This window comes from Schistocerca gregaria, chromosome 7 (assembly GCF_023897955.1).
Source record: "Schistocerca gregaria isolate iqSchGreg1 chromosome 7, iqSchGreg1.2, whole genome shotgun sequence".
NCBI classification, from domain to species: domain Eukaryota; kingdom Metazoa; phylum Arthropoda; class Insecta; order Orthoptera; family Acrididae; genus Schistocerca; species Schistocerca gregaria.
This window is the reverse complement of record NC_064926.1, coordinates 118,590,453-118,610,191: the sequence shown is the minus strand read 5'-3', so window position 1 is coordinate 118,610,191 and position 19,739 is coordinate 118,590,453. Positions and strand designations below refer to the sequence as shown.

Genomic DNA, 19,739 nt, shown 5'->3' with positions numbered 1-19,739 from the left:
TCGACCAAATTTCAGCAGAGACAGGAATCAGTTGGAGCTCATGGGAGCGGATTTTGAGTGAGGATTTGCACATGAGATGTGTTGCTGCTAAATTTGTTCTGCGCCTTCTCACACAAGAGCAAAAAACCATCCGCATGAATGTGTCTCAGAACTTGAAAACAGAGATTGAAAACTTCTTGAACAAAGTCATTACAGGGAATGAGAGTTGGTGTTACAGGTATGACCCAGAAACCAAGCAAGCATCAAGCCAGTGGAGGACTCCCAACTGTCCCAGACCAAAACTAGGCAAGTGAGGTCAAATGTGAAGACGATGATCATTGTCTTTTTTGATGTTTGTGGAATTGTGCATCGGGAATTCATACCCCCTGGCCAGACTGTTAACCAGAACTTTTACTTGGATGTTTTAATGCATCTGCGAAAGGATGTGAGGAGGAAACACCTGGAACTTTGGTGATCAGGTGACTGATTTCTGCATCACCATAACGCTCCAGCACACACGGCCTTACGAGTGACCCACTGTTTAGCATCTCAGAGGTGGTCTGTCGTTCCCCACGCTCCGTATTCACCTAGCCCTGTGCGACTTTTTCCTATTTCCACGAATGAAAAAAATGCTAAAAGTGGGAGTGCTATGATGATGTGGAGGCGGTAAAACAGCTTCGCAAAGGGCACTGGACAATATCAAACTTGAAGAGTTCCAAACATGCTTCCAACAGTGGGAAAAGAGACTTGACAAGGTGACAAGTAATTTTGTAAAAAGGTTCATCAATAAATTTTTAATGACAACAATCCGGTTTCTTTTGGGTCCCCCCTCGTATACCCATATCATATTGACAGAAATAAAATTGTATTATTAATTTTATATTTACATCTATTTAAATGAATCTAACATTCATTTATTTTTCTTTCAGATGATCTGCATTGTTTGTACACAGAAATTAAGAACTCAATTGGAGAAGAATTATTTTATAACAGATTTAGTGGTGAAATAAGAAAGGAAAAACCTTTGGCAGATGTTCTTCCTACAGGCGGCATACTGGCTGATGAAATGGGGTTAGGAAAGACAGTTGAAGTCCTCGCCTGTATTCTTGCAAATGTGCGGCCTTTGGAAGACATAAAACTCGAAACTGATTTCAAGGCTACAGTTGAACCAATTGAAAACACTGAAACCATCATAAGCACTAGTTCTGGTGGTCCCCAGTCTCCACAGCTAACTGTGGACTGTGTCCAAGAGAGTGTCGAAATTGTGACAGAAAAAACAGAACCTATTGAAGTTCCCACAAAGAATGAGATTAAGTCTGAGGTGCCTGCAGATAGCACGTATGAGCTCAGTGGAAAAGTGAAGCAAGAATCAAGCTATGAAATGGATGTTGAAGTAGATATTAAACTTCAAGCAGAAATTTTCAGTAAGCATGAGGGCAAAGTAAGGAAAAGAAAAGAAAACTCTAGAAAGTCTAAAGCACTGACTAAAAAAACATACAGAGATAAAAACACACAGAATGAATCACGTGACAGTGGTACAGTGGAAGACCATATTTGGGAGACAATTGAACATGTTATCTCATTCTACTGTCATGGCACTGACAGAAAACTTCGAAAGCCTAGGCCAAAGAATCTCTTAAGGTTATCTCTGCAAAGACTCTATGAACAGAAACTGGCAGAAATGACTAGACGTCCACAGTTTGTGCCTCTGGCACGGCTCACTGTTCAGTGTGTATGCGGTGCAGAATCACCGAACAAGGCGAAGGTGTGTTGCTCACGTTGTGGACAGTGGCAGCATATGAAATGCGTTGGTCTATCTGCAAAGGAGAAGGGTCTCTACCATTGTCCACAGTGCTGGCAGTTAAAGGTATGAGCCAGTTTTATGTCTTTAATGTGTATGTCTGTTTTCCAGTTTGTGTTAAAAGGTTCTTTTGTTGCGGTGTCATATTGCTGACAGTAAAATCAAAATATTACAGTACTTTCTATTAAAAAGTAAATCTGATAATGTTTTACATTGGTTGTAAAGCTATGCTGTGGTGAACATTCAATTTCTTTGACATTTTCGTTGTTAAGTATCTGTAATTCAACAATTCTGTTAACCATTACTGAAAAAGATATAATGCTTAGTGCTTCATATGAGCTTAAATAGTGTAGATAGGTATTGATTCATTGTGAATTCCAGATAGGAAGAAAAATGATGTATTATTCTGCATAGGGACATGTTAACAGGCAATCCATTATACTTTTTGCTAGTTTTTATACGAATGAGTGACCTTTAATTGTTTTGAAGAAAGTTTAATAGCAAGATTACATTCTACGCAAATTATTTCTGATGACCAATTTCAATGGTGAAGACTGTCATCTTCTGGTCTTTTTTTTTTTTTTTTTTTTTTTTTTTTTTTTTTTTTTTTTTTTTTTAACCTTGTCATTATGACTGCATCGCACATGGCACATTGGCATTATAGTGGATAGTATGTAGCACATTTGACACAGGTTTGTTAAAAGCAAACACAGGTTTGTCACAAATAAAAACAGTGAAGTTAAAAAGCACCTTATGCAACTGGTGATGTCCAAACACTTAACATTCCATTGATGTTTGTTAGATGTTGAATTGAATAACAGTGCACATTTATGCACTCCTGTATGTTCGTAAGATGAGTTAAATACTTCATGGATCCACAGTCTTTGAAGTACCAAAGAACCCTGTGTGGAATGTGCTTGTTATCCACCATACCAGGTGCATTCAAAAAGTAAGGTCACTTTATATTTTTATGAAAAATATACTTATTTATTCATCAATATTTGTGTTGTCCCCTTCAAAGTATCCCCCCTCATATACAGGATGATTATAATTAAACTTAAACTATCAAAACACTGTAGAAATAACACCACTGGTCAGAATGACATCAAATTGCAATGGGATATTATCGGAGAAGAGTGAAAACATATGGCAGAAGAAAAAAAAGTAGTGTGAAAAATGATCATAGGATGGTGCTGTATGTGTCAGAATATGTAAATGAAAACACCTGTCATGCGCACGACCCATTGAAGTCAGTATCAACATGCCAAGTACACGACTTTTCCTCCTTTCGCGTGTGTGACGTTCGCTATGACTAGCTCAGTGCAGGTTTTATTACAAGAATGATGACTGTGCACACATCTCTACAGAAGTTCCGGACACTGAAGGGTATGAAAAAAGGCATTGGTCCGATGACTGCCTTGGGTCTGGAGAAAATGATTAGAAAAGACAGGTTCTTTTGGTGTGCAACCTGGTAGAGGGAGAAAAGGAATTGATTCGACATCAGTGGAAGCGGTGGTCACAGCAGTGTAGGAGGAGACAAGTGGTAGTGTGCAAACGTGTAATGCACGGAGAATTGTCCGAACATAGGGCACCGTGAGCACGGTGCTTAAAATCCTACGAGGCATCCTTCTTTGCTATCCATTCAAAATTAACCATATGCATGAATTGCTTCCTGTTGACCTGCCAGCAAGAGAGACCTTTGCTTTAGAATTTCTTGCTCGCATGGAATGGATAGTGATTGGCCGTGGAAGATTTTGTGTACAGATGAAGCCCACTTCCATCTGACAGAGTATGTCGATACATAGAATTGTCGAATATGGGCAACAGAAAATCCACACACAAATCAACCAGTACCACTTCATACTGAAAAGGTCACTGTGTGGTGAGGATTTATGGAATCATTTATCATAGGGCCATATTTTTTCAAAGAGACAGGTGCTTCCAGTCCTGTTACCTGTACCGTCACTGGTAAGTGCTATGAGTGTCTCACACAACCACGCCATTCCAGTTCTCCAACAGTGTGGATGGGATCATTTTTATGCAAAATGGCATACCTCCACACATTGCAAATCCAGTTAAGCAGCTGCTGAAATGCCATTTCGGAAATGCTAGAATTATCAGCCTGGCCATCCCCATCACCTGATCTTAATCCGTGTGACTTCCCGCTGTGGGGCTATCTGAAAGATGTTGTGTTTAGTGGTCCAGTTGCAAGCAGCTGCATTGAAGGCATGCATCACACAACACATTCTGAACATGTCCCCAGAAACATTTTGACCAGTTGTTGAACATGCTGTTTCTCGATTTCAACTTGTTGCAGGAAACAGTGGACAGCATATTGAACATGTTTTGTGCCAGTCATACAGAAATTATGATCTGATTTGATTTTAGTTGATGCTTTTTGTGCAGTTTTTGGCCTCGAGACAACCACATACTGATGTGGTTGATGGTTTGTGTGCGGTTTTTGGCCTCAGGACAGTTAAAAACTGATTTTTCCCATCAGATGTGATATGACCTTGCCATGGTGGATGGGCTTACGTAACTAATCGTATCATCTCATCCCAATCGACAAGCAAGTCACCGAAGTGGCGTCACCTCGAAAGACTTGCACCAGACAACAGGTCTATCCGACGGGAGGCCCTAGCCACATGACATTTCCATTTCCATCAAACATACACCTTAGGCATTGTTGTATGATTCGTTTGTCATATGTAGTCGACCCCTATTAAATTATGTTGTTTACTGTGCCATTTATTTCTACATTTTGCAATTATTTACTTTTCTTCTGCCATACATTTTCCTCCTTCTCTCATAATATTCTGTTGCAATTTGACATCATTCTGACCAGTGGCATTATGTCTACAGCAGTCTGAAAGTTTAATAATCACCATCCTGTACAATACACTTGTGCCAACCATTCGACCAGTCCTCAAAGCACTTCTCATAAGCACATTTACGTACAGCCTTGAGTACTTCCAGTGATGCAGTCTTTATTCCCTCAGTATATAACACTACTGCTCCACTCATAGTACTGACATGCAATTTACCTAGTGATGACAAGGTTTATTTTTGTCATAACGCAGCCACCTGTAACTCTACAGCAGTAGTAAATTTGTCAAATATGGTCTACACTTGCAGTAAATGTTACCTTCTGAGAGGAATTTAGAAATTTGACCCAGTTTACCTAACAGAAAATTGGACTTGAACCTTAATTTCGTAAGAATAGCTGTAGGTATATGACGAGTGACAGTAACTGATTACTGTTAAACGAAATAGTTATACAGTCGCCAGCCTAATTAGGGCCGGCCGCGGTGGTCTCGCGGTTCTAGGCGCGCAGTCCGGAACCGCGCGACTGCTACGGTCGCAGGTTCGAATCCTGCCTCGGGCATGGATGTGTGTGATGTCCTTAGGTTAGTTAGGTTTAAGTAGTTCTAAGTTCTAGGGGACTAATGACCACAGTAGTTGAGTCCCATAGTGCTCAGAGCCATTTGAACCATTTGAACCTAATTAGGCATAATAATGTAAAAGCATTATTCATCAAGAACCTGTTTTTACTACTTCAAAGTGAACTTTCATTAAATACTGTTCTATGAAGTGCAATGAACACACCCAAATGGACAAATTACACAGTTGGTAGCTGTAGTCATCACTTTAGTGGTCACTAGATTTGCAAATGAGCTGTTCTCTTGTTTACTTTAATCACTACTTTTGTCTTTAACTAATATTGCTTAAAACTGCCTCTCATTAACCACACAAGACCAGATAGCACATAACAATAGTCAAGTACAATTAATACACATATTCACTATACGGAAGCGAATAGGACACACAGTATACAAACCTTCCATCTTTGTTTCTCAGTGATTACTTCAAGAATCATTAGCGTGAAACCTACTAAGCTGATTTATTCTTTTTGTTATGATGGAAAAGAAATGTGATGCCACAAACTAGCCCTTTCATTGTAACAACAAAATTTTTGCACTTTCAAATTTATGTATCATTAAGGTAGGATTGGATTACTTTTTCAATTTGAGATCGTTAAGTTTGTACTATTTTAACACTCTTTACCCAGACAATAACCTCTACAAAATAGAATCAATTTCCAGTAAAATTTTACTTCAAACAACCTCTAGACAAAATGCATATAGTACCACTTGTGAAACAATTAAGTTTTGAAAACAATTTTAAATCAGTAGACATTAGTACTTTCTTTTCCAAGTAATACTGTTTCCTAAACTAATTTTTAAGTTCATTTTCTAGTTAAGTTTCAGAACATTCAAACATGGACAGGCACTGTTACATGTATGAGGAACAAGTAATTTTTGCCTAGCACATTAAGTGTACTGGCGTAAAAGTTAGCCACACATTAAAAAAATGCTCCATAGAATTGTTAATGCTTTTTATGCAAAGGACATTCTCGGATTTCATTACTTAATGGAGAGTATCCTACTTGGAAAAGTGCGTAGGATTGACACTTTGTTCAAACACATTTTTGAACATTAGGAATACATTTCCGTAGAACCAAACACAACATTACTGGTACACACATTAATACATTTCTGACCTTTCGTGACGAAGTGGTTGCGCAATCAAAGTGGCGAGTATGTGGCAGCTAGGTGGTCTTTCCATTGCTCTGTTTACCTCTTTTTGGTATTGTTAATAATAATTTTAGAGCTTTTCCCAAATCGAGAGCATTGGTTACAGTGGCCAAGCGGTTCTAGGCGCTTCAGTCCGGGACCGCACGACTGCTACAGTCGCAGGTTCGAATCGTGCCTCGGGCTTGGATGTGTGTGATGCCCTTAGGTTAGTTAGGTTTAAGTACTTCTAAGTTCTAGGGGACTGATGACCTCAGATGTTAAGTCCCATAGTGCTCAGAGCCATTTGAACCAACCAAATTGAGGGCGCCATTTTACAGTGCATATTAAATCCGAGGCTATTCCATTCCACTTGTAATACTATAAGCCTCACTCGGCACCTGCGCTGTTTGCTCGTCAGTTACTTGCTGTTGACTGCCTGCTGTGCTCTCTCGTTTGCCGCTCAGATGAGCGCCACATCCACCTTTTCCTAGCGCTCCATCTCACTTCTGTTGCAGAGGGAACAACATTGGGTTTTTCTTTATATTATGCAAAGTCCCTATGTATGAACCAGTTACAGTGTAGTTACCATCAAACATATTTTAAAAAGTCTCATTTTTTAAGCATATTAAGAAGTCAACACAAATAAACGTAATTAAATGCTACTCTCCTCCAAATAATACAAAGAACGTGACTCGCAATGAATAAACATGTCACAAAACCTTTCCATTTCTTTAAAGTAGATCAAAGACATTACATATTAAAGAATATATGCTTTACATTACTCATAATAAATCAATACAAATCATTTTTAGTATGAAACTGTGATGTTACAAATCATGGAAATTCTTTGTCCTTTCATAGGTCTCTTCAGTTCTGGAAACAGGAAAAAGTTGCAGGGGCCAAATCCGTTGAATATGTGGCAGAGGCATGATTGTCATGTGGTTTTTGGCCAAAAAGTCTCTCACAAGCAATGATAAATTAGCAGGTGCATTGTCGTGATTCAAAAGCCATGAATTGTTTTTCCATAATTCTGGACATTTTTTGCATATTGCTTCTCGCAAACGGCACATAACGCCAAGATAATATTCCTTATTGACCGTACGACCTCAAGGCAAAAACTTCATGATGCACTACACCATGGTAATTGGAAAAAAAAGTCAACAGAACTTTGATAGTTGATTGAACTGTGATTTTTTCTATTTTGGCTCTCTGGGGTGCTTCCATTGGGAGGATTGGGCTTTGGTTTTGATGTCATAACCATAAACCCATGTTTTGTCACCAGTTATGACCCTTTTGAGCAAATCAGAATAATCATTGACATCATTCAAGAGCTCCTGAACAATGCTCATGCTATGGTTCTTATGATCAAAATTTAGAAGTTCTGGAAAAAACTTCGCTGACCCACATCCCATGGCCAAAGCAACCGAAAAAATTGCATGACATAAGCCAACTGACATGCCAACATCTGCAGCAACTTCTGTTATGGTATTTCGAAGATTTTCCTAAACAATTTTCTTCACAGCTTTCATGTTATCATTTGTTGTTGATGTTCCGGGGCGTCCAGAATGAGGTTTGTCATTGGCATCTTGTCGGCCATCTTGGGAGAGCTTATATCAGTTGTAAACATTTCTTTTTACTTAGAATGGACTCACCATATGCCACTGTCAACATTTCAAGTGTTTTAGAGCACTTGATTCCATTTTTCACACGAAATTTGATGCAAATTCTTTGCTCCATTTTTTATAATAATTGAACATCACCAAGCACACTAAAACACATCTAATCTTTCTATCTGTCAAAAACAAAGAAAGTATGCTGTACACTTGAAATTGTCAACATACGTTCGGGACATGTGTACCAACATAAAAAAAAGACCGATAATCGAATGTACATTGCCCACGCAATTTGAAAAGTCATCTTACTTTTTGAACAGTCTTTGTAATGTCAGCATGGCACATGTTATACCATTGTAATGGAATGAGCTTTTTTAAAGACCAGAAGATGAAAGACTTAACTGTAGATACCGGTCATAAAGAAAAAAAATATTGAGTACAATCTTGGCTATTAAATTTGTTCCAGCATTTAGCACACCTTCTGGTTTTGACATTACATCTAGATTACTTTAAAAGAACAGTTAAGCTCCTGGTAGCAATGTATTAAAAATTAGGCAGACTTCCTGCATGGAACCTGCTTTGAACTGTCACTTCCAAACTATCCTGCCCTAATATGCTGAACTGAAAGTGGCACACCGCAAACTTCACAGAGTGGTGGATCCTCCCACTGGAGGAGGAGGCCATGTGTTAAAGGGCTCTCCCTCGCAGGTATTGACGTCTTAAAATTCATTTTAAAATTTATATATCTGCATAAAAGATTCTTAAATTTGCACATAGAATGTCACTCAGACTATGACTTGCTCATTAATGTTAGAAATAAGTCTTAGCCGTTATACAACTGTGTATGTTACAAAAGGAAATTATTACAGTTGAGACTGTTTCAAGGAGAGGGAATAACAAATATGCTATTTGAATATTGTTTAAGACAGACAGTAAGTATCAGTAATTTATTTGTCATTTTATATAAATGAAATTAATAAGTTTTTGAAAATGTAATATAGTTTAGAAAATCTACTCACCAAGCAGTGGCAAGTAAGAATATATATAAAGGTCAATGAAAGGTGCAAGCTTTCAGAGCCAACGGCTCTTTCTTCTGGCAGAAAGGGTAAAGAGGAAGGAAGAGGTATGAAGGAAAGAGGACTGGCGAGCTTTATGAAATGGGAGAGAGTTTGGAGAAGTTGCGTAGACGTCCAGGTCAGGGGAGACTTACCAGAGGGGGTGGAAGGAAACATTTTAAAAAATTCTTAGATTCTCAAGCGGATGATATTGAGATGTGATAAAAATTGTTTCATTGTTTTGTAACTGTACTATGCTTGTACAAGAACTTGGCACTCCACAGGACCAACATGGGGTAATATCACATGGCATATGGCTTATAAAAAAAACAAATGTATACCCATGTTTCTCATTTTTACAAATGCAGAAGTGATGTGTAGGTGACAACTATGTCAATGATTTGTGTAGTTCAAAATTAAATCTTGTTCTTAAAAGTTGTAAAATGCTGGTATACGGTGTTACTGCAAATAGTATTTTTTGCTGACTATGGTTTTCACTGACTGGGATTCTATTACAGATTTTTGTTTTGTCCTAACCTCTAGTGTGTGTCCTTCAACAGCTTGCAAAAATTAGCAAATATGTCGCCATCATTTGTGTCATGTTGTGTTGCAATCAGTCAGTCAGAATTATTTTTTAAAAATTGATTTCATTCTCACTTTGGCAACGCTGTATCGAAATGAAGGAATAAATTTTTGGCAGAAGAGGTTCAACTTATTACTGAGTGCTTTTTTGTCTCCTTCCCCTCACCATGCATGTAATAGGATGCTACCATTGTGTCCCCAATATTCTTTGTATCTGTTTTAATGTTCATTTAATTTGAATTATGTATCACCATCCACATGGTATGTCATCTGAACAGCTGAAAACTAAAATGTATCACTGACATTTTGTAAAATTCTAAAGGCTTTCTCGTGGCAGACTAGAGTGAGTAAATATGTATGTAGTTGTCAACATAGAGTATTAATGTTCCGGAACATCTTTTCAAGATTGTCAAATCAGTCAGATTTATTACGGTGGCCACAATGTTTTCATGAGTAGGCAGAAAATTGTGGTAGCACTTACAAAACTTACTATCATAAATAATTATAAACATGTCCTGCTGTTTGTTACATTATTGAGTAGCTATTTAAGCAGTTTAAAAGTCAATTGAAGACAGGGCTACAGGTGAAGACTGCTGAAGGTTTTAGTGATGTGATATTTAACATGGTAAAATGATATGATTGGAAGCTACTTCAACTTAATTTTGTATACTGGTACAGCAAAACACAGTATTCTCTTTGTGAGTTCTGCTTATTAGACAGAAGTTAAATTAATATATGATGATGGCATATACAGTAGGGCCTCGATAATGTGGTATGCTCGGGGATCTGTCAATGCTGAATTATCAAATATGGCAGATTATCAAGGTCTCTTTAAAAATGTGGTTTAAAAAGGGGATATAAGAAAAGCCCCATAGTTTTAAAGTTAAAAAGTAAGTAATTTATTTATCGAAACAACAGGAGAAATTACAGTATTAAAAAAATTAAAAGAATGTATTACTTTTCTGTAAAAACAAATTTTTTTAATTAAAAGTTGAATACGATATTGCTTTATTAAATCAGTTTATGGCTCATGAAGTTTTAGAAAAGTACAGTACACAAATAATTTTTTGTGCACCAGTTATGAAAGAAAATAAATATGATTGATTTAAAAAGAGCAAACAATTAAAAAAATAGTTATCAAAAATTTGGTGCAGTTAAATTGGAATCATTGTCTGTAGGAATAGTGCAGATGTGTGATGTTATAAAGAACGTGGAACCCGCCTAGTAGAATTTTCCACAGAGCATAATTTAAACATAGCTAACATTTGGTGTAAGAATCGTGAAAGAAGGTTGTATACATGGAAGAGGCCTGGAGACACTGGAAGGTTTCAGATAGATTATACAATGGTAATACAGAGACTTAGGATTCAGGTTTTGAACTGTAAGACATTTCCATGGTCAGATCTGGACTCTGACCACAATCTCTTGGTTATGAATGGTAGATTAAAACTGAAGAAACTGCAAAAAGGTGGAAATTTAAGGAGCTGGGATCTGGATAAACAGAAAGAACCAAAGGTTGTAGATAGTTTCAGAGAGAGCATTAGGGAACGATTGACAAGAACGGGGGAAATAAGTACAGTAGAAGAAGAATGGGTAACCTTGAGTGAAATAGTGAAGGCAGCAGAGGCCTAAGTAGGTAAAAAGACAAGGGCTAGTAGAAATCCTTGGGTAACAGAAGAGATATAGAATTTAATTGATGATAGGAGAAAATATAAAAACACTGTAAATGAAGCAGATGAAAAGGAACACAAACGTCTCAAAAATGTGATTAACAGTAAGTGCAAAATAGCTAAGAAGGGATTGCTAGAGGACACATGTAAGGATGTACAGACATATATCACTAGTGGTAAGATAGATACTGCCTACAGGAAAATTAAAGACACCTCTAGAGAAAAGAGAACCACTTGTATGAGTATCAAGAACTAGGTTTGAAAACTAGTTCTAAGTAAAGAAGGGAAAGCAGAAAGGTGGAAAGAGTGTATAGTGGAGCTATACAAGGACAATTTACTTGAGAGCAATATTATGGAAATGGAAGAGGATGTAGATGAAGATGAAATAGTAGATATGATACTGCATGAAGAATTTGACAGAGCACTGAAAGACCTAAGTTGAAACAAGGCCCTGGGAGTAGACAACATCCATCCCATTAGAACCACTGATAGCCTTGAGAGAGCCAGCCCTGACAAAACTCTACCATCTGGTGAGCAAGCTGTATGAGACAGACGAAATACCCTCAGACATCAAGAAGAATTTAATAATTCCAATCCTAAAAAAGCAAATGTTGACAGATGTGAAAATTACCAAACTTTCAGTTTAGTAAGTCACGGCTGCAAAATTCTAACATGAACTCTTTACAGACAAATGGAAAAACTGGTAGAAGCTGATCTCAGGGAAGATCAGTTTGGATTCTGTAGAAATGCTGGAAAACGTGAGGCAGTACTGACCCTATGACTTATCTTAAAAGAAAGGCAAACCTACATTTATAGCATTTATAGAGTTAGAGAAAGCTTTTGACAATGTTGACTGTAATACTCTCTTTCAAATATTGAAGGTGGCAAAGGGTCAAATACAAGAGGCAAAAGGCTATTTACAACTTGTACAGAAACCAGATGGCAATTAAACAAGTCGAGGGGCATGAAAAGAGAAGCAGTGATTGGGAAGGGAGTGAGACAGGATTGTAGTCTATCCCTGATGTTATTCAATCTGTATATTGAGCAGGCAATAAAGAAAACAAAAGAAAAAATTGGAGTAGGAATTAAAATCTGTGGAGAAGAAATAAAAACTTTGAGGTTTGCCTATGATATTGGAATTCTGTCAGAGACAGCTAAGGACATGGAAGAGCAGTTCCATTGAATGGGCAGTGTCTTTAAAGTAGGATATAAGATGAACATCAACAAAAGCAAATCAAGGATAATGGAATGTAGTCGAATTAAGTCGGGTGATGCTGAGGGTATTAGATTAGGAAATGAGACACTTCCAAGTTTTCCTATTTGGGGAGCAAAATGACTGATGAGGGTCGAAGTAGAGAGGATATAAAATGTAGACAGGCAATGGCAAGGAAAAGAATTTCTAAAAAAGAGAAATTTGTTAACATCGAGCATAGATTTGAGTCAGAAAGCCTTTTTTAAAAGTATTTGTATGGAGTGTAGCCATGTATGGGAGTGAAACATGGACGATAAATAGTATAGACAAGAAGAGAATAGAAGTTTTCAAAATGCGGTGCTATAGAAGAATGCTGAAGGTTAGATGGGTAGATCACGTAACTAATGAGGAGGTACTGAATAGAACTGAGGAGAAGAGGAATTTGTAGCACAACCTGACTAGAAGAAGGGATCAGTTGGTAGGACATATTCTGAGGCATCAGGGGATAATCAATTTAGTATTGGAAGGCAGCATGGAGGGTAAAAATCGTAAAGGGAGACAAGGAGATGAATACACTAAGCAGATTCAGAAGGATGTAGGTTGCAGTAGTTACTTGGAGATGAAGAAGCTTGCACAGGGTAGAGTAGCATCGAGAGTTGCATCAAACCAGGCTCTGGACTGAATACTACAACAATGGTTGAGGTGAAATTTTTTTCAGAGTCCTGTGGAACTTTGCTGAAATGCTAACTTATTTCTTAAATTGAGCACTTTTTTTATCCGACAAAAATTATTTTGTATGATGTGCAGATGCATAACTTGAAAAACTTTTCTTTTTCATCTGTCTTTGTTTCTGATGTCCCCTGCAATTTGAAAACACTTTGTAATGTCTCATCAATTGTCAGTTCATTTTCAGTAAAAACATGGGGAAAAATTTCTGACGCATGACGGTCAATCAGGTCTACTGGATTATAGTGTGCTGGATTATCGCAGTTTGTGCATGAGGAATAACTCTGGGTGTATGGTTGGGGAGGAAGAAGGGGCATGCGTATACACATAATCTGCCTGTAATTTAAGCAGTTTGCTGTCCTTTGAATGATTTCTGCCTGATGCCACCACCTCCACTATTTGGTGAGTAGTTCATTATTGTTTTGCGAGAGGGTACTCAGAAGAACTGAACTAATTTTTTGGTGCGCAGAGCTTTTGTAGTACTGCATTTTGCTGCTGGCAGTACATAGAGCGAACATTCAGTCAGTAAGCAGAGCGCCGTTGCTGAAGGAGGTCTGGACTAGTTTCAACAGAGTTTATAGTTATAACAGTTTTGTGTGACTATTGTTTTTGCAATGGTTGATTTTCAGAGAAAGTGGAGCAGGTACTCTGGAACATTAAACCTTAGTACAAGGACGATGCTAACTTTGACGGTCCGAACACACGAGAATGTTGAAAACATTCATGCAGTCATAAATGAAGATTGACGATGGACAACTGAAAAAGTTGTGGAACTGTTGGGAGTGACTTGAGTCCAGTGCAGGGAATTGTGACAGAAGGTTTAAGAATGAAAGGTGTGGCTGCAAAATTCGTACCATGACTGCTGACTACTGAAAAAAACTGTTCTTTGAAAGAAGAGATCTGAAATTATGCAGACTTTTTTTCAGAAATAACCATATGACAAAACTTGGTGGTATGCTTAGCAAACTTTTTCTTAAAAATTATCGCAAGTGACAAAAGTTGATGCTGTGCTTCTGTGCTTATCACCCTGAATCAAAGCAGCAGTCAAGCCAGTGGAAAACATCAAGTTTAACTTGCCCCAAGGAAGCTGGTCAGGTGAAATCAAACATTAAGACAATGCTGATTAGTTTTTTCGATGTGAGATTAGTCGTCCTTTCGGAGTTTGTTCTGCAGTATCAGACAGTTAACCAGACACTCTACTTGGAAGTTTTGAAAAGATTGCACAACAGTATACAGCAGAAGCCACCTGATTTGAGGTAGTGACAATGCGCCAATTCACACAGCTCTGTCTGTATAACAATTCTTCATCAAAAATGATATGATCAATGTTCCTCACCCCCCCCCCCCCCCCCCCATAGTCCTACGATCTTGCACCATATGACCCTTTTTTTCCCCCTAGAATATAAAGACATAAAAGGAAAGTGTTTGTTGATATTCCTGAGTTGAAGAAAAAAAAAAAATGATGCATGTGCTGTCAAGCATAATAAAAGATGGATTTAAACAATGTTTTGCAAATGGAATAAAAGATCAGAGAAGTGTATTAGCATGAGTGGAGAGTAGTTTGAAGAAGATTGGAGATTTTTGCTTAAAATTTGAATTAATAAGTTAAAAAACATAGTAAGTTCAGTTACTTGTGGATACCTCGTCCCGTGTATAAATCTGTTTCTTGCTGGTCACTGCAACTGAAGGAAGGAAGATTATGGTTTAACATCGAATCAATAACGAAGTCATCAGAGATGTGCAAGGCTGTGTCATTTTTGAGTATACCAGGATGGTATTTGCCATAAGAGACATAGGGAAATGACAGATCTATAGCCATATCTACATCTACATAGATACTCCGCAAGCCATCATACAGTGAATGGTGGAGGATACTCTCTACCACTACTTATCATTTTGATTCCTGTTCCTCTCACAAATGGAGCGAGGAAAACATGGCTGTCTGTGTGCCTCCTTGTGATAACTTGGATTGGGATGGCCAGATAATGATTTCAACCTTGATTCTCCTGAATGGGAGTCCAGTGCACTGTCCGCAGCAGCACCTCCTACAATTAACATGTGGTGAGAGTGGTACTATTTCACTTGTAAAGTTATGTTTTCAGAAGAGAGACTTTAACTGTGATGTACTACACTCCTGGAAATGGAAAAAAGAACACATTGACACCGGTGTGTCAGACCCACCATACTTGCTCCGGACACTGCGAGAGGGCTGTACGAGCAATTATCACACGCACAGCACAGCGGACACACCAGGAACCGCGGTGTTGGCCGTTGAATGGCGCTAGCTGCGCAGCATTTGTGCACCGCCGCCGTCAGTGTCAGCCAGTTTGCCGTGGCATACGGAGCTCCATCGCAGTCTTTAACACTGGTAGCATGCCGCGACAGCGTGGACGTGAATCGTATGTGCAGTTGATGGACTTTGAGCGAGGGCGTATAGTGGGCATGTGGGAGGCCGGGTGGACATACCGCCGAATTGCTCAACACGTGGGGTGTGAGGTCTCCTAAGTACATCGATGTTGTCGCCAGTGGTCGGCGGAAGGTGCACGTGCCCGTCGACCTGGGACTGGGCCGCAGCGACGCACGGATGCACGCCAAGACCGTAGGATCCTACGCAGTGCCATAGGGGACCGCACCGCCACTTCCCAGCAAATTAGGGACACTGTTGCTCCTGGGGTATCGGTGAGAACCATTCGCAACCGTCTCCATGAAGCTGGACTACGGTCCCGCACACTGTTAGGCCGTCTTCCACTCACACCCCAACATCGTGCAGCCCGCCTCCAGTGGTGTCGCGACAGGCGTGAATGGAGGGGCGAATGGAGACGTGTCGTCTTCAGCGATGAGAGTCGCTTCTGCCTTGGTGCCAATGATGGTCGTATGCGTGTTTGGCACCGTGCAGGTGAGCGCCACAATTAGGACTGCATACGACCGAGGCACACAGGGCCAACACCCGGCATCATGGTGTGGGGAGCGATCTCCTACATTGGCCGTACACCTCTGGTGATCGTCGAGGGGACACTGAATAGTGCACGGTACATCCAAACCGTCATCGAACCCATCGTTCTATCATTCCTAGACCGGCAAGGGAACTTGCTGTTCCAACAGGACAATGCAGGTCCGCATGTATCCCGTGCCACCCAAGGTGCTCTAGAAGGTGTAAGTCAACTACCCTGGCCAGCAAGATCTCCAGATCTGTCCCCCATTGAGCATGTTTGGGACTGGATGAAGCGTCGTCTCACGCGGTCTGCACGTCCAGCACGAACGCTGGTCCAACTGAGGCGCCAGGTGGAAATGGCATGGCAAGCCGTTCCACAGGACTACATCCAGCATCTCTACGATCGTCTCCATGGGAGAATAGCAGCCTGCATTGCTGCGAAAGGTGGATATACACTGTACTAGTGCCGACATTGTGCATGCTCTGTTGCCTGTGTCTATGTGCCTGTGGTTCTGTCAGTGTGATCATGTGATGTATCTGACCCCAGGAATGTGTCAATAAAGTTTCCCCTTCTTGGGACAATGAATTCACGGTGTTCTTATTTCAATTTCCAGGAGTGTATGTATTGTTTAAGTCTTTTATTCTATTCTCAGTGGCCTAGAAGAGGTTTCCAGATCCTCAAACTAAGGGAATAAATAATAAATGCCTGTTACAGAACTTTAACTGAAATATCTTCATTTTACTGATGATGTGGACCATTTGCACGTGTACAATCAAAGACTAAAGAGAAGGAAATTCAAGTTAACAGCCGAGTCGTAGCCAGTTGAAGAGTTTTCGTATGTAGGGTATTTAAGTCATCTCATTATTAGTTTATATCCATTTGTGTGGGTGTTGAGGACCAGGAACATCATCTGATGAGCTTTCCTCATGTCTGTTTCCAAAACTTGGCTGATAAAAGTGTATGAATGCTGAACAGTTTACTGCCTATGTGTGGACTGTAAAGGGAAGGATGCAGAAATAAAGATAGTCTGGGCTGTTTCTAGTAAGATTTAAGATAAAAATAATTTTCAAAGCAAAGCTCCCACTCTGTGTGTGAGGGAACCTTACAATCAATGTGTATTACTAGTTTTCTGTTACGGCACTCCGTTATGGGCTTTAGTTATGAAAACCATTCAGAAACTAATGGCTTCTGAACTACCAACTGAGAGATGTGTATTAAAAATTTGTAGGACAGACAGGAAGCAAACTGATCGGTAAACAAGCTGAAGTTGGATAACTTTGTTTTGCTGTAGTGGAAATGAAACTGTTGGATAAGATGTGTAGACAGATGAATGGACAGTAGTTGGTTACCGAAGTTCCAAGAGATAAGGAAAGGTCAAAACGACAACCTAATGGAATGTGGATAGATGGCATTAGAGAATATGCAGAAGCGGAGCTTGCATGCATTTAGAAGAAGACTGTAAACACATGGTAAACTCTAGAGGCAGCCTTTATGCAGCAATGAAAGTGAAATTCCTAATCATGTTGATGCTGAAGTAGTTTTGATAAGATAACCTGGGAGCTTCTTTATGCTCTAGTTTTCACTCATATTAGGCCATACAAACATTTTGTTGGGAAGATGATGATTTTTTATCTTGCAAAGAAAAACCTTGTAGGACTAAAGGTAACAGATCACTCGATAGAATAAGTGTTGGGTCCCCAAAAGACACAAAAAAAGAATGAAAACTTTGCTAGGTTTCTGATGAATCTAAGAATTTTTAACATTTTGCAACCCTGTCAGCAACTGTGATAAATTAATATGTCAAAAATCTGCCTCAGTTGCAAAATGTTATTGGTCTTTACCTAAGTTTCAGCTAGAGTAATCTAGCCTTCTTCAGAAGCATGAAATAAACTAACACATGCCAAAATAAGGCTTTCGATTTTCGCCGAGCAACTTGTCCAGATGGCCCACGCACCCAATCCTCCAACTAGTACTGAGCTGTTACACTGCGAGGTAAAAGGCACTAGACTAGATACTCTAGAGGAGATTGCAAATTTTTAAACATATACTATTTGATAAAGATAACCTTCTAAACGACCAGCTGCTGCTGAGAAATAAGAACTTTTTTGAAGGTGCCATGCATTGTTTTGCCCACCGTAATTCATTTTATGTTAACATCGACCACCGTATTCTCTTTCTGCGACCGCGTACTTACACCGTGTACTTGTCCACCGTAATTCATTTTATGTTAACATCGACCACTGTATTCTCTTTCTGTCACCGCGTACTTACATCCTTTGAATGCCCGCTTATTTGCCCAGAATGTATAAGCTATTACTTTGATTTTGTTAAAGACCTTTTGCTACCATAACTTTGACTTCATAATCCTATACATAATACACCAGCTTGTGATGCTACTATGATACTTAGTACTGTTAATACATTTTAAGTTTCCAAATCACTATATGCAACTTGAATGTAGACGTTAACCCACTCTGTGAATGATTAGTTTACTACTAACAGTTAAGAACAGCATGTAGCTCGAGAATCACACTAACTTTTGAACCTTGTCACTGCATATCCATTCCTGATACATTGACGCTTAAGACTTAGAAATTCACCATGACATTTGGCAACATTCAATACTACAGTTTAATTCATATTCCTTACGGTAAATATATTCTAGTTACAACATAACTGACAGTATGGTAGTCAAACCTACTAACGATGCTGACACACATTGCCTTTTCTTTCTACCCATAGGCATTAAACCTTATGCCCATGTTTAATTCAACCTGGCCAATACTTTTTTACGCCAATTTAAGCTAAGTTTAATATTTATGCAATATTTTTTAAAGTATTCTTCCATAGGCAGATAACCTTGACCTTGTTGCTCTAAAGCATCTTCTTTAATGAAAACTATAGCATTATCCGTGTAGTCAAGCTGCATACAATGTACCCTTATAAGATTATTCCTATCAAAGGTTAGTTTGCAGACTATATTTTGTAAATGCTTGACCTATGTTGGTCACATAAGTGTGATGACGGAGGTGTTGTATTCCCAGTCACCCCCTACTTTAAATATTAGGTTCTGATTTATGCTATTAACCTATGTGAGACACTTATTTTTTGCTCACTATTAGACCATATCCTTAATTTATGTTCCTATTCAGAAGGGAAGAATACAGCTCATGTTCATATTATTAGTGGCCTTTGTTGGTCAATAGTATATAAGTGTGTTGGCAGTGGCATTGTACGCCCTGACACACTCTACTTTAAATATTAGGTCCTTATTCCTTGGTAGTCTATTTGAGAATTCCACCATGCTCGCAATAATCCTCATCCTAAATAGTTAATAGCCTTATAGGCAATATCCTAAATAGGTAGTATCTGATACACTAGAGTGTGTATTTCAACAAGTAGGGTGGCATATCCTATTTAAATGCATAGAGGTCTTGAACCCACTAACTAATAATTAACATTTTCACTTAAGAGTTTTGTTCCACATCACCCTTGTGATTACATATAGTGGACGGTCGTACATGTTATATTTATAGTTAGTGTACGTTTGGTTAAGTTATTACAGGTTTCGTAAACAGAATGTTGACCATCTGTGCATAAAGTCATAAATGATG

General features: G+C 38.9%; 1 protein-coding gene across 3 annotated transcripts in view; it reads left to right on the top strand.

The window, feature by feature from the left end:
- LOC126282138 (E3 ubiquitin-protein ligase SHPRH) overlaps nucleotides 1-19,739 on the top strand; it is a 260,470-nt gene that overhangs the window by 68,286 nt on the left and 172,445 nt on the right. For all 3 annotated transcript variants that reach the window (XM_049981638.1, XM_049981639.1, XM_049981640.1), the window contains one exon: nucleotides 909-1,846. In XM_049981638.1, the coding sequence (XP_049837595.1) occupies nucleotides 909-1,846 (938 nt within the window). The remainder of the gene's footprint in view (nucleotides 1-908; nucleotides 1,847-19,739) is intronic.